Genomic DNA, 16,219 nt, shown 5'->3' with positions numbered 1-16,219 from the left:
AGCCATTCTGATGGATGTAAGGTGAAATCTCAGGATCGTTTTGATTTGCATTTCTCTGATGACTGAAGACATTGAGTATTTGTTTAAGTGTTTCTCTACCATTTGATATTCCTCTTTTGAGAATTCTCTGTTTAGCTCTGTACCCCATTTTTTAACAGTCTCGCTGATACCCCCCCTCCCTGGGGAGTGCAGTCTTGCCATGCCACAAAGGAAGACAATACAATCAGTCTTGATGAGACCTGATAGGCTAGGGTCCAATAGAAGGGGAAGAGGACCTCCCCTATCAGTGGACTAGGGGAGGGGCACTGGTGGAAGAGACGAGGTAGGGGGCCACAGCTGGGATAAAAATTGACTTGTGATAAATTATAATAATAAAAAAATTAAAAAGAACAGATGACCCATATAAGAACTACCTGTTGCCCACGACTCTTACAAAATTTAATCTTTTTACATAAAGATGACATAAAGATTTTTGAAATGGGATGTTTTTGTAGCCTTTTCGGTTTTAATCAAGCGATCAGGGTTTTGTTTGTTTGTTTTGTCTTTCTTGTTGTTGTTGTTAACCATAGCTTGGAGTAACTGGTTGATAGGGCACTTTGAGTAAAGAGTATGTAGTCTAGAGAGGAAAGTCAGTTTATATTGGCTGGGCATTAGAAAGGGTTTGTAGGATTTGTACTTAGGTTGCACTTATAAATTTTTATCTATACCTACTGGATGAAATTATAGAAGCAAAAAAAAAAAAGGCTGTTTGGAATTGTGTGGGAATCACATTGTTCTCATGAGTCAGCATTAATATATTGTAAATATTAATAAAATAATCTAGTTTTCGCAAATCAAAATGACCCTGAGATATCACCTTACACCCATCAGAATGGCCAAGATGAAAAACTCAAGCGATAACACATGCTGGAGAGGTTGTGGAGAAAGGGGAACCCTCCTCCACTGCTGGTGGGAATGTAAACTGGAACAACCACTCTGGAAAGCTATCTGGCGCTTTCTAAGACAAATGGGAATAGTACTTCCTCCAGACCCAGCTATACCACTGCTAGGTATATACCCAAAGTTTGTTCAAGTACACAAAAAGGACACTTGCTCAACCATGTTTATAGCAGCTCTATTTGTAATAGCCAGAACCTGGAAACAACCCAGATGTCCATCAACGGTGGAATGGGTACAGAAATTGTGGTATTTTTATACAATGGAATACTACTCAGCAATCAAAAAGGAGGAAATCATGAAATTTGCAGGCAAATGGTGGGATCTAGAAAAGATCATTCTGAGTGAAATATCCCAGAAGGAGAAAGACAAACATGGGATATACTCACTTATATAGACCTATAAGATATGATAAACATAATGAAATCTATACACCTAAAAAAGATAATCAATTGAGCGGACATGGGGTAAGATGATCAATCCTCGTTTAGAAAGACAGATGGGATGTGCATTGAACGTATGACAGGAGTCTACTGAGCGCATCTGAAATACTCTAACTAGCAGTGTTTTCAAAGCAAAGACTCATGACCAAACCTTTGGCAGAGTACAGGGAATCATAAGAAAGAAGGGGAGTTAGTCTGATGGGGAAAGGATAGGAGCTCCACACGGACCAAATATATCTGGGCACAGGGTCTTTTCTGACACTGACATTCAACCAAGGACCATGTATGGTTATAACCTAGAACCTCCACTCAGATGTAGCCTGTGGTAGCTCAGTAACCAATTGGTTTCCCAAAGAGAGGGGAACAGGGACTATTTCTAACAGGAACTCAATGACTGGCTCTTTGGTCTCCCCACCCCGGAAGGGAGGAGCAGTCCTGTTAGGCCACAGAGGAGGGCTTTGCAGCCAGTCCTGAAGATACCTGATAAAACAGGATCAGATGAATGGGGAGGAGGTCCCCCCTATCAGTGGACTTGGAAAGGGGCATGGTGGAGATGAGGGAGGGAGGGAGGGACTGGGAGGGAATGAGGGATCGGGACACGGCTGGGATACAGAGTTAATAAAATGTAACTTATAAAAAAAATAAATCATAAAAAAAATAATTTAGTTTTCTGTTCTTCACAGTGTGTATGTTAAAGTGTTTGCTCTCTGAGCATTATGATTATCTTCTGCAAATATTGTAAGAACTAAGACAAGTATGATATGCTTGTGATTCTTGGTCAAGTATATTGGAATATGTAATGTGAAGATGAAGAATTAGAATTAAGTAAGGATAGACTTGGGGAACAAAACTTTGAAGGACATAGTAGTTCCTAGTATTTTGTTTTTTTCTAAGACTTGTGTAAGGACAGGAAATGCAGTGTGAAATTTGGTGGCTTTCTCCAACATATGTGGAATTAACAGTTCATTCAGATATTTAGAGTTTTAAGTCTCACTCTCATATATCAGAGGAACAAGTATTTTATTAGGAGAAGAAAGAGATTCAAGAGTTGTACACACTCTTTATCTTTGTATCCCACTAGTGACTTCTGCTTTCATTTTGTTGATGACTGACTAACTATACAGGCGCTAGGAAATGTAGTCTGTATATATAAGGCAAAGGAAGTTAACATGGGAATTGGTAATAACTGGTGTCATACTTGGTTTCATATCTGGTGAATTATTTGAGTTGCCAAAGTTCCAGGTCAGAATTGAAAGTCAGCGTTATGAAAGGATCTGAAGGCTGTTGACACTGTGACACTGAATACACTTGACTAACTGGTGATCTCTTTATTATTCATCACTGGTCTTTCCTATTAGCACACTAGAATCAGCAGATAGTGGATGACATGAAACCCTTTTAGTTTGAAGTTTCTTTAGTGAATATATTCTGTCTCTGTCATTCAGTACAAGAATAAGATTCTTGTATTTGGCAAAATTTATTGACTGTTTGAGAGCTCTCGAAAGTACACAGTAGTAGGAGGTAGAGTGAGTAAATAGTGCAGACTTCATAGTACCTTTAAGCTAGTGTTGTGCTCACTGTGTTTTATGACTTTTCTGTATACTCAAGAATGAACTACATTCACTAGAAACCTGGAAGGTAGGGTGGGGTAGTATTCTGAGAGAAATAGGAAAATATCCATGAGAATGATTATGAGAAACCCTTTATTTCTAGCGAAGAACTTACTTGTTAATTTTTTTCTGTGTCATGCACTTTCATAGCCTAATGTCTAGCAGTCAGTTTCATCTCAGCGAAGGCACAGGCACTAATGGATCCCAGATTATTGCAGCCAAACTTAAAGAAGATGCATCCTTCCCTTTAATCAGTAGGACAAATCATCTCTGTGTTTTTAATTTTAATTTTTTTGTGTGCCCGTTTTCCTGCTGGTAGCACTGGATATGGGAAGAGTTAGGGAAAAACATAAAAGAGGGAAAACAAAAGTCTCAGCTTTTTGATAAGGGAAGTGAAAAGAATAGCTGACTTCTGCATGTACCTGCATACATGTGTATTTAAAAACACTGAGACAGACAGCCCGAAAGACACACACACATACACACACAGACACACAGATGCTTCTTAAGAATATTTAAAAAATTTAAGTGTTAAAATATAAGTTACATGAAACATGTATAGGATTTACGTGCTGAAAACTACAAATTGCTAATAAAAGAAATTCAGTGTAAAGTGAAAAATTACAGAACTTTCCTGGATAGGATCACTAAGCAGAGTAAAAACAACATTAAGTTGTTATATAGATTTAATAGAACACCATCATCCATCTCTGGATATATTTATTGGTGTGAAAAAGATGAATCTAAAATTAGATAAAATAACTAAGGTAGCTAAACTGCATTTGCAACACAGTGAAACTGGGGGGATTTAAATTAGCTGACTTTAGGACTTACTATAAAGCTATAATGAAGACACATAATAAATACTTATGGATTTTTTTTTTTTTGTAAAGGTGCAAAAAGCACTTTGATTTAATGGAAGCAAAAGAGTCATACTCCCCAAATCACCTGTCAAAGCTAAGTAACATATCCCAAGTAAAATTAACTTAAAAAATTTAACCCTAAATATAGAGCATGCACCCACAAAAAAGGCAATATAAGGGGAAGTCTTTGTAACAGGCCGGACAAAATCTTTTTAGATACGACACCAAAACTAAATCATGAAAGAAGATATTCCCATTGTATCATCGATCAGTACTTCGGCCTTTAGTGGTGATGATCTTCCATGCCCTTCCTCTGTACTGCCTCCTCTCACTTAACATTTCTCTATTATTCCCTATGCTCCTTTCATACATCTCCTGTCTCTTGAAAGCCCCTCCTTCCCCCTCTCCCTTACTGGTTTCCTGACTTCTACAGGTACTCCAGTTTAAACATATATATCAAAACCAACCTTCATGTATGAGAAAGAACATACCACATTTTTATTCCTGGGTCTGGGTTACCTCACTCAGTGTCATCTTTTCCAGATCCATCCACTTACCTGAAAATGTCATAATTTTATTGTTCTTAACCAGCTAAATAGTCCATTGTGTAACTGCACCACATTTTCATTATCCATTCATTAGCTGATGGACAACCCAGACTGTTTCCATTCACTAGACATTGTGAACAGAGCAGCAGTAAACATGGATAAACTAGTATCTCTGGAGTTGTTTATATTGTGTCCTTTGGATATATACCCAAGGTGGTTGTCTTAATATTCTATTGCTGTGAAGAGACACTATAACCATGGCAGTTCTTAAAGAAAGCATTTAATTGGGGATTGCTTACAATTTCAGAGATTCAGTCCATTATCATCGTGGCATGGAGAATGGTATCACTCAGGTGGATACAGTGCTGGAGAAGTAGCTAAGAGTACTACATCCTGATCCACAGGCAACAAGAAAAAAGTGACATTGTGCCTTGCTTGAGCATTTCAGAACTACACACAATGACACACTTTATCCAGTGATAATTTCAAATAGTGCCTTCCCTGATGACTAAGCATTCACATTTATGAGCCTATGGGGCTATTTTCATTAAAAAGCACTACGGTTGTTTAGAGATGAACAATATGGTAGGTCTACTACTAGCTTTTTTTGAGGAACCTCCTCACTTATTTCCAGGGTAGCTGCAACAGTTTGAAAAAACTTTTACTTTTTACTGTTGTAAAGCTTCCTAATATGCACACATACAGGAAATAATGTCTCTTCCACACACCATAACTATCAAGGAAAAATCCTGTGCAAGGAGTGGGTTACTTTTTTGGAGTTGTTGGCCATGGGTTCTCATAACCCCCTAAACAGAATAGATCATTGCCATTGCTCTTGGTTACCCCTCCACCCCCCAAAGCGTGTTGGTAAGATTCTATTGCTGAAGACACTGTATACTTGGGGCATTAAATGTGAACAAATCAAGCCAGTACTCATCCAGAAGCACTATCCCTACTGCTATCTCTTACAGTGCTTGTAAGTGTTAATCTCTACTGCAGGAGAAAAGTAATCATCAATCTTAACCACCTGTGAACCCTGCAACTTAGTACAATTGAGCTGGCAAGATATGCCACTGCTTCAATAGTGGCATAAACGTGAGCAAGCAAGCACTTCCTGATTGACTCTACTTCAGAGATTGAGCTCATGCCTGGCACTGTATATGGGGCCAAGAACTTGTAGTTAAGTAGGTCATAGGCCTGCTACTGATTGAAAAAAGATAATAGCCAATTTCTTGTTTGAAGGAGGGCTTATTTTAAGTGTATTCAAACCACTGTTCAACCCTCAAATTTAAAAACAATCCAATTTAAAAAAAAGTCAAAGAAACCTCACTTAACTAGACATATTAGTAAAATGAGTATGTCTGAGTAGCTCAAGAAGGTTTTCAACATGATTAGCTGATAGTGGGCTACTGTATATCCACTAGAATGACCAGAACTAACAAACAAACAAATGTATGTGGCCGGTGCCGCCAGAGATGTGCCACATAACTAGAACCCAGTATGAGTCGGATTAGCAAAAGGTACAACATTTGGGGGATATAGTTTGACAGTTCTGTATAAAGTGAGCCATACACATGTATAATTTAGTTTCCTACTCCTTGGTTTCAGTTATGAGAAAGAAAGGAAACGGCTCACAAACAAACATTTCTATATATATTTGTAGTCATCTTATTCACGCTGCCATGCTATATCCCTAGTGTTCTGTTGAGATGAATGGATGTCCAAAGTGACTCAACAGGTTCTACCATGAAACACTTTGCACTTAGGAATAATCTGAATATATGTACTTCCTGGGATGAATCTCAAATTTGGGTAATACATGAAAGTCTAGAAGGGAACCTTGGAATATGTTCTTGGCTTGTTCACGACTTTCTTAAAAAGTCAGAGCTGTAGTGACAGAGAAGCATTCTTGCTACATTACAGGTGTTGAGGTGGTGTGAGTCCAAAGCGGAAGGGTGAGAACAAGGACATTTTAATTTGTGGGTGCCCATGGAGGCCAGAAGAGAGTGCCAGATCCCCTGGAACTGGAGGTACAAATAAGCCACATCTGGGTGCTGGGAACCACACCCTGGTGTTCTGCACTAGCAGCCAGGGCTCTTCACTGAGGAGCCACCTTTCCAGGCAATGTATGCGTTTCACATTTTTGTTTATTTTGTTGGTCTATCTAAATAGTAAAATTTTAGACTCGGAAGTTTTTTGTACTTCAGATATAGAATGTTGAAATATAAAATCACAGTCTATAACAAAGGAAGATGTAAATGGTTAGTGACTTGAGTTGTAGAAGGCCTATGCAGAATCTCTTAAGCATGTGTAACAGTGGTAGCAGTTGTATGTTTAAATCACCCAAAGGGAAACTGTGAAGTACTGAGCAGAGATTTCATGAGAAAAGATATTCTGTGCTAACACCCAGGCTTTCTGCCTCTCTTTCCTCTTACCAGTGTTTAGTTTGCTGTTTCCTTTGTCATGAAGCTGCTGTGCACACTGAGTAAGGGGGCATTGCCTGTGTCAGTGTTTCCTTGCTTACCCAGTGGTCTTTGAGGTGATGACTTTAGGAACACCAAGTTCAAAGACTGCTAACTGTACTTGCAGTTAGAAACATTTGGTTTAGACCTTTCTCATTTTGAACTGTGAAGGCGTTAACTCTTCTGACATATTGATTCTTTTATTTAAATACCCTTGTTAGGTACTGGGAATTAGATCTATGCTCTTACATAATCCAGGCAAGCATTTCTTCATTTATTATATCCCTGGAACACAACTCCGTTTTAAATTCGTGACAGGGTCTCACAAACTCTTGGGTCAGCCTTGAACTTTTCTTGTACCCCACATAGAATGTTGCTCTTCGCTTAGCCTCCCAAAGTAGCTGGGTACAAATCTACATATACTAGGCTGACATAGCACAGAATCTATTGTGTAGTAGGCGTTTTATATAATTTTAATAATCTTTGAAAGATTTTAGTATATTTAAATATTAGACTGGTTAAGGAGATGAACACAGAACTGCAAAAGACTTTTACTCCTAAGTATATCTTAAATCTTACTTGGGACTCAACTTACTTCTGAAATTATTACGATACTCATTTTGCATGTAGGGTTTTAAATATATTAAATACACCAATGTAAAGGTAGAGAAGAGGTGTTGGGTCTCAGCAAAAATATTTAAGTTTTGCATAAGTTAGTTACATTCTTCTTAATAAGATGTCTATTTTGAAAGCCAACCAAGGTGTGGCATATTTTTGTTTTAATATAAAAATCAAATCTTTAGATTTTTATTTTATATGGGATAGCTTTAGAAATGTTCATAGATTATTCATTCCCCCTAACATTATTTATAAAAGAGGCAGATATTTACAATATCTTGTGTGTCTGAATACTGAAAGTACCCAGAGATAATAAACTTTTTAAAATTTCATCAATGAATAGTCTATGTTGTTTTGTAACATTAATTGGAAAAGGCAGTGGAAGTATTCACATACATTTTAATGGAATGGAATTACAGTGTATGTATTTTCATTTAAAATTATTTATTATCATATGTAGTAGCTAAATATTCTCATGTTGATCAAGACTGTTATATTATTCAGATGGTGAGCAGGCTCTGGCAAAAAATATCCTGAGTTGTTATTGGTATCATGCTACCTTTTCTACCTCCTGACATTTAGCCCTCATCAATAATAATATATGAATTTTATTTGCTAACTTAATCAAAGCTTATTAAAATTGGAAGATGGTAATTAAAATTTCAAGGGAAAATGTCCCATAGTAGATTAATCAGTGCCATTTTTTCCCAAAGGAAACGATTTAAAATCCCAATCATTCCAAAAGTAGGATTGTTACTTAAGAAAATATATCATAGTACTTTTAATTGAAAAGATTAGCAATTTTCTATCACTGCATAATAATCAATACCCTTTCGTCTGCCAAGGAGCCATTTGACAGTTTGTCCTTGGCTGAGGCTGTACTTTGCACAAGCGTATTCTATGTTGTGTTAGTTTTGGCTGACAGAGCTGCTTGCCTTTTGGCTTAGCCTATATCTTTAGACCCTCTACGTGTGAACTGATTGTTCTAGACAGGAAGTGGAATGCAGGAGCTATAGGAATGGGCTGAAGTATCCTTTATATTTGCCTTTGTATCTAGGGGAGTTGGAAATAGGCAAGAATGGAGAGAAATTTTGTATGGCAGTACACAGAATTTTGCAAGTTTATTGTGAGCCCTGCAGCAATCCGATGCATTTTAGTTACTGGTAAGTTTGCTAAATTATGTTTGAAATTGTACCTCTTCGAAGATGGCCATCTATTTACCATTAAGTCCACGATGTCAAAAATACCTTATTTTAAAAGACTTTTTGAAAAGATTTTGAATTATTATTACATTTGGTCTTAGGTATAAATTAAAAATATTTTGGTTAGTAAATGCATATGATCTTTTTCTTGCCATGGGTAATATCAAAGTGAAATCAATGTTTTTCGGGCAGCATGGTCTTGTGTTCAGGTTTTGGAATAATAACAAATGTTTCCTTCTGCTTTTGCACTGGACTTATACTGTATTTAGAGGTCTGAGTTCACACATTACATGAATGCAAATGGATAGTCTTGTTATATATATAAAAGATTTATAAAAGTCCACAGCTTCCTTGTAGTTTTATGAGGTTCTTCAAATGTGTATGACTTTCTCAAAGAATGCTTCCTGCTTATTCTCAGTGTTTCATAGGGACCATTGTAAGGCAGACTTGAATCCTCCCTTTTGACAGTTCTGATACTTAGGTACCCACTGCCCTAATTTCTGTGTAGGTGAAATTCCATGAATAGGTTTGAAAATTGTAGAATATCTATGCAATAGCTTTTTTTTTTTTTTTTTTTTTTTTTACTTTCAAACATTTAAACAGAAGTGTTATATGTAATAGAGGACTTAAGCAGGTATTTGTGAAGTGGACTTGACTGTTGACCGAATTCATTTAAAATCAACTAGATTGCTTAATATCTTCTTTACAGAATCCCAAGGGATTCCTTGATAGTTGTGATTTTCTTAGAAATATCTATCTTTGGCTCAAGGACAAAGTGAAAAGAGTGTCACTGGTATTAGTTTTTATTTGTGTGTGTGTGTGTGTGTGTGTGTTTGTGTGTGTGTGCGTTTTAATGATGTAGGGCTAGCTAATGTGATTCTTTTAATTTCCTGATGAAGTACTTTATTTCTAGGTGTATGTTTTTAGAATATCAAGTAGTTTGTTCAGTTATAAGTTTTTATAATATTATAACGGTCATTTTTCTGTTGCTTATTGTCATGAGAAAACTTGATTTTAAGCTAAACAAACAAATATTCCAAATTACTGGAGAAATCTGTTGTCAGTCCTTTTGAAACCCAGAGAGCTAAAGTAAGTCAAAAACAGAGTTAACTAGGTTTCTTTAATAATTGTTGAGCTTTCCTCATCATCACATTTTCTTAAATACTTTTAAGAATGAGTACTGCTGTGTTTATTATAAATAGGTGATTAAATGATTACAAAACATTTCAGATGGCTATTATTTCATGATAAAGTCTAGTATATGGCAATTTATTTTAACTGCATTAGGAACATATAATGAAGGGTGTATATTTTTATTCATGTGTCAGAGCTGCTGGTTGAAAATACATAACTTATGAAGAAATACATTATCAAAACCTAATCCGTTGCAATCACTTCCTCTTGTTTCCTCATTTATTCATTCAGTGTACATACTACCAGTGCTTAACCTGTCTGGTACCTACTGTTATTTGATTTATGTGTTTGTGTACACTATGTAATTAATTTTAACAGATTCTCATTTCTATAATACATGAGTCATTATTTTGCTCTCATGAACTTTTCTGAGGGCATGTTTGGACATAAGTGGTATGTGACATTTCTCTGGTTGATTTTTATATATCAAATAAGTTCTTATGAACAATAGTTAAAGACCAGCTATGTTCTTCACAAACAATGTCCTGGACATATTTAAAACTTTTTGAAAGCCTGATAGTGTATATATTATAGATAGTGATATGTTTCTTATGTCAGGTTCACTTAAAGTAGAAAATATGTTTTATATATGCATGGATACATTCTATGCTTAACTGAAATATAAACTGTACATAGTTATTTTTAATTTATTGTTTTTAACTTGAAGGATAAAATTAATCATATCCTCTCTTGCTTGTGGGAAGATACATGTTTGTATTATAAAGACCATATAGCGTTTTTAAACAACAGGGAAATTAATGTGGTTGTTCTTATTGTTTGGCAAACAAATTACTGAAATGGAACACTATGTTTCTAATATTTAATGACTAAAAAGTGAAATTATCTGTACTTTACACACAGTGCTACTCTTTTGGCATTCCTCGTTGAACTACTTAAAAGTTCAGTAGCCATGCAAGAACAGATGCTGGGTGGAAAAGGCTTTTTAGTCATCGGCTACTTACTTGAAAAGGTAAGCAATACATATTATTATTTTTTTTTTTTTGATATGTAGCTTTTGTCACTGGACAGTTGACAATCATATTACGTTTTGATTGTTCAATGGTAACATTGTTTGATAATTAAAGAACATTTTCTATTATGCTTTGAATGTAAACATAGGCATGGTGTTAAGAAATTGTGAATGAAAATAGAAAATGGAAAAATCTCTTGCAAGCCTAGGGAGGATGAGGCAGGAGATAGAAAGTTTGAGACTAGTCTGGGCTACAGTGTAAGACTGTCTCAAGAAAACTCAATTTAAAAAGATACTCCTCATGCTAGTACTGCAGCAGATGGCATCATGAGGTACACCTGGCAGTTCCCAATAGTTATGAGGGAGAGGTGACAAGATTTGCAGTGTGCCATGTTGCTAAGCTGAGATTCCAGTGGATTAGGCGAGTTCAGTGCGTTCTGTCCTTACACCACATTGTCTACAGTGGATTTACTGGAATATAACCCTATTGTTGAGTACATGCACTGTGTGTAGCTAATCCATGTGTTTGAAAACAGTTTCTGCTGTACTGAAGTCTCATCTTTTCTGTAAAACAGGGACATTATGACAATAAGATTTTTGTTTTCTGTTTTTAGACACTAGAAGATTATATATATATATGTGTGTGTGTGTGTGTGTATAATACAGCTTTTTGGAACATCTTGATGACTGATAACAGTCATCTATCTTTATTATTGCCTTGCTTCTTTTGTCTTTGTATTTTCATATGTATTAATTCATCCGTTTTCACCACAAAGCAAGTAATTTTGTTATATTGACATTCTTATTAAATTTCATATGTTTGTTTCATTTTAATTATTAGGAAGTCTTCTGTTTTTATATATAGAAAAATTTAAAATTACCTGATTTTTGATAGGTGTATTTTCATCAAACAAGTTATTTCATGTTTTAACGTTGTTCTTTAGTTTTTTTGTTTGTTTTTGACTTGTCATGTACATAAAAATAGAATAATTGATTATTAGTACAAACTTTTTGTATTGCGGTTGCTAGTCTTTTAGTTACAGGCTGTTGTAGGTGCCTTAAAATTTTGTTTCTAGACATAATATCATCCAAAACTAATGACTTAATTTCTTTTTTGATAGCTCTTTCTGTTTTTCCTGTTGCCTTAATGTCCTATTTGAGACTTCTGGTATAGTGTTGAACACCTCTTAGTATTGATTTCATGGACAGTGCATTTAATAATTATAAACAAAAATATAATCTATTGTAATAAATTAGATTTTAGTAGATATTTTCAAATCCCAAGTAAAAATTGCCTCTCGATTTAATTTTTTTTAAAAATCATATTGACTTTTAAGTCATTTTTTTTCTATTTGGTTTAATGAAGTTCTAATTTGTTTCTTACTTTGTGAACCATATTATTAATTTTTAAATAGAAAATTTCTGTTTACTCATATGTACACTTTTGTTCCAATAAGGCTTTCTGATAATCACGGTACTGGCATTAATATTGTTGAAACCTTTGTACCACTGACCTTGTTTTGTTGCTTGGTTACTTAGATTTTTTTCACTTTGACACCAGCTGTAGTACATTCTAGCAGTGTCTTTCTTCAGTTTTTCTTTCTTTTTTTCTTTTTTTTTTTTACTTCTTTCTGCACTTCTGAAGACTGCCTTCCACCTCCTGGTTTTATACTGGAAAATCTTTTCTCCTATAATTCATTTAATGAGATTCTGCATATGGTTGCTTTCATCATCCTAGAGATATTAATTCTTCTCATATCTCCTCCATTTCAGTTCCAGTAAGATGTCAAGTGATCTGCACAGTTTTTATTAACCAAATGATTGCTTCTGAGTTTTCTCTCATATTCTGGTTTCCTTTTTAATTTTTTTCTTCAGTTAATTTATTTATTCACTTTCCATCCTAATTGCAGCTCCCTCCCTCCTCTCCTTCCAGTCCCATGCTCACAACCCTTTTCCCCTTTCTGCCTATGAGTACCATCCCATACAGTCTCAGCAGGGCTAAGTTCATCCTTTCCTTCTGAGGCTAGACAAGGAAGCCTAGCTAGGGGAAAGGGATCCAAAGGCAAGTAACAGAATCAAAGACCACTCCTACTCCCACACGATGACCGAGCTCAACATCTGCTACATATGTGTAGGGGTCTGGGTTCAGTCCATGCACACTCTTTGGTTGGTGTTTCAGTCTCTGGGGCTCCTGTGGCCCCAGGTTAGTTGACTTTGTAGGTCTTCCTGTTGTATCCTTGATCCATCTGGCTTCCTCAATCAGTCTTCTCACTCTTCCACAAGACTCTCCAAGATCTGCCTATGGTTTGGTTTGAGTATCTGCATGTTTCTGCCTGCTGTTATATGAACCCTCTCAGAAGACAGTTATGCTAGGCTCCTGACTGCAAGCATAGCAGAGTATCAGTAGTAGTCTTAGGGTTTATTTTTCTGTTTTCCTTTTTATCTTAATCAATGTCATTACCATGTAGTTAAACTTTAGACATTAATCTCTGCATTTTCTCACACTAAATCCAAACACTGGATAATTATATTTTAGCCTTCAGAATATATCCAAAATTAGGGATTGGAGAGATGGATGTTCAAGAACACTTGTTGCTCTTGCATAAAACCAAGTACCCTCATTGTGGTCTATAACCATCCATGATTCCGGTTACAGTGGACCCCAAATTCCTCTCTGACTTTATTGGGCACTGGGCATGCATGTGGTGCACATACATACAGGTAGGCAAAAAACTCATACACAAAAAATGCAACAAATCTTTAAAATTAAGAATATATGCAGCACCAATTGCTATTTCTTATTCCTTATTCTCTTCACTATGTCCATGGATACCAATAATTACTTTCCTAGTTTTATATCTGTTGCTATGATAGTGACCAAAAACAAGTTAGGTAAGAAAAGGGTTTATTTTTATTATTTTTAAAATTGATAACATTTTTATTTAATTATTTTTATTTTTATTAATTACAGTTTATTCACTTTGTATCCCCTCCCAATCCCACCTTCCCTCCTCCCCACCTGTGTCCCTTTCCCGGTCCACTGATTAGGGAGGTTCTCCTCTCCTTCTCTCTGATCCTAGTCTATCAGGTCTCATCTGGATTGGCTGCATTGTCTTCTTCTGTGGCCTGGTAAGGCTGCTCCCCTCTCAGGGGGAGGTGACCAAAGAGCAAGCCAGTCAGTTCCTGTCAGAGACAGTTCCTGTGCCCATTAGTATGGAACTCACTTGGATACTGAACTGCCATAGGCTACCTCTGTGCAGGGGTTCCTGGGCATCTCCATGAGTGGTCCTTGGCTGGAGCATCAGTTTCAGAAAAGACCCCTGAGTGAGGTAGCCCAAAAGCAGAAAGACACACAGGGTATATACTCACTCATAAGTGGATATTAGACATATAGTATAGGATAAACAGACTAAAATCTGTACACCTAAGGAAGCTAATCAGGAAGGAAGACTCTGGCTAAGATGCTCATTTCCATTCAGAAAAGCAAAGAGGATGGACATCAGAGGAGGGAGAAAACAGTGAACAGGACAGGAGCCTACCACAGAGGGCCTCTGAAAGGCTCTACCCTGCAGGGTATTGAGGCAGATGCTGAGACTCATAGCCAAACTTTGGGCAGAGTACAGGCAATCTTATGGAAGAAGTGGGAGATAGTAAGACTTAGAGAGGACTGGAGCTCCACAAGGACAGCAACAGATCTGAAAAGGGTTTATTTTACTTATAGGTTGATGCCTATCTTTGAGTTAGTAAGGGTAAGAACTCAGACAGAATCTTGAAGCAGAAACCGTGGAGGAATACATACCAGCTGGCTAGATGAATGGCTCCAACTCATGTTAGGTAGCTTTCTCTTATAGCCCAGGACTACCTGCCTAGGGAATGGTGCCACTCACAGTAGGCTGGGAGCTCCTATATAAATTAAGAATCAAGATAATCCTCCATGGACATGGCCACAGGGGAGGCTAATATGGGTACTGCATCAGTTTAGACCCCTTTCTCAGGTGACTCTAGGCTGTTTCAGGATGATGGCTAAAACTGACCAGGATGTTTACATGCTCCATCCTTAAGCTCACACTACTTCTTTAAATGATCTTACTCCTTTTGTGACTGAACTTTTAATCTCATGCCTTTGATACCATGCTTTTCCACTCTCCTGGTTTTCACTGTGTTACACCTCTTTGCCTCTCTCTAGCAGCAAGCACGGGCTTGCCCATGCTGGTCTTTTGCGGTACCCTGCTCAGCTCTATTACTTTTCTTTGGTGTGCACCTGAATCCTCTGTGTTTTTCTAGGGGTTGCCTATGGTGAGCACTTCTAGTTAGACGCCTTGTGTGGAACTTTCTATTACTGCATGTATTAGTGCTCCCAGCTAGGGAGAAAGCCCTCAGCACATGAGACTGAACCGTAGATATTTCAAATCCAAATAATAACAATAGCTTATCAGGCCTCATCTTAGCAGTAAGCTGGCAGCACACACAACTTGAGTTATTAACATGAATTCAGTGTCTTGCTATTTATAAAGTAAGTTCTAGGATACAAAGTGAATAAACCAATTATAAAAATAAATAAAAAAAAACTTTAAAGGTAAGTTCTAAGCATTGTTAGGGAATTTGGCTTGAGATCTAGAGAGTGGCAAGAAAGATTATTTATTACAAGTTAAAGAGGTGAATGTTGTAGTTGACTGGATTGATATCTTCAATAAAGTAATTGTGTGTTGGTACAGCAGTGTCCACACTTTTTTTTCTGTCCATTAACTACCTGCTGATGGATCAAAATAGCCAAACTTTTAGCTGAAAACCAACAAGCAAGGAAATTTCTCAAACACAGTGATAGGATAGGGTAAGTTACAGAGCAGTCCAAACACTGCATCCAGTGTTAGGTTTGTTATCTAAGTCTTAAATGGTTATCAGACACCAGGTTTGTGTATGTCTTCTTGTCCTGTCTCCAGGGTTTATTTATATATACCACAGATTTTTTTTCCTTTCCTTTGTATGTACAGTTCTTTAGCTCTATACCCTCACATCTGGTAGAGAGACAGAGTTCCTTTCTTGTATCCACAGACATTTCTTCAGTGCGATTTGATTGCTCAGCCTAGTTCTTGCCTTCCTGTGCATGCATATTTGTTTTAATGCTGTCGTTTGCTGTTGGGTCTCTGAAGTAAGTGCTGTCAGTGCTCACCCAGCATCAGGTGGTTAATATAATGCAGTTAGGTTAGTGGATTTCATTCTTAGTGTCCTGGAAAAGCCAAATTTATACTAAGGTTCAACTACTTCTTGATACACATTTACCAATTAAAGTAACATATAATCATGCATGTTTTAATGTATTGAATGGTTTTGCAATAAAGAAAACATTTCTGTTAGGCAATTACATCCTGTACA

General features: G+C 36.6%; 1 protein-coding gene across 2 annotated transcripts in view; it reads left to right on the top strand.

Annotated features, from left to right (window-relative positions):
- Positions 1 to 16,219, top strand: part of Nbea (neurobeachin) — a 525,499-nt gene that overhangs the window by 103,492 nt on the left and 405,788 nt on the right. For both annotated transcript variants that reach the window (XM_060378339.1, XM_060378338.1), the window contains exon 11: positions 10,738 to 10,846. In XM_060378339.1, coding sequence (XP_060234322.1) covers positions 10,738 to 10,846 — 109 coding nt within the window. The remainder of the gene's footprint in view (positions 1 to 10,737; positions 10,847 to 16,219) is intronic.

The sequence above is a fragment of the Meriones unguiculatus genome, chromosome 2 (genome assembly GCF_030254825.1).
Source record: "Meriones unguiculatus strain TT.TT164.6M chromosome 2, Bangor_MerUng_6.1, whole genome shotgun sequence".
Taxonomy (NCBI): Eukaryota; Metazoa; Chordata; class Mammalia; order Rodentia; family Muridae; genus Meriones; species Meriones unguiculatus.
This window is presented reverse-complemented; position numbering and strand designations above follow the sequence as displayed.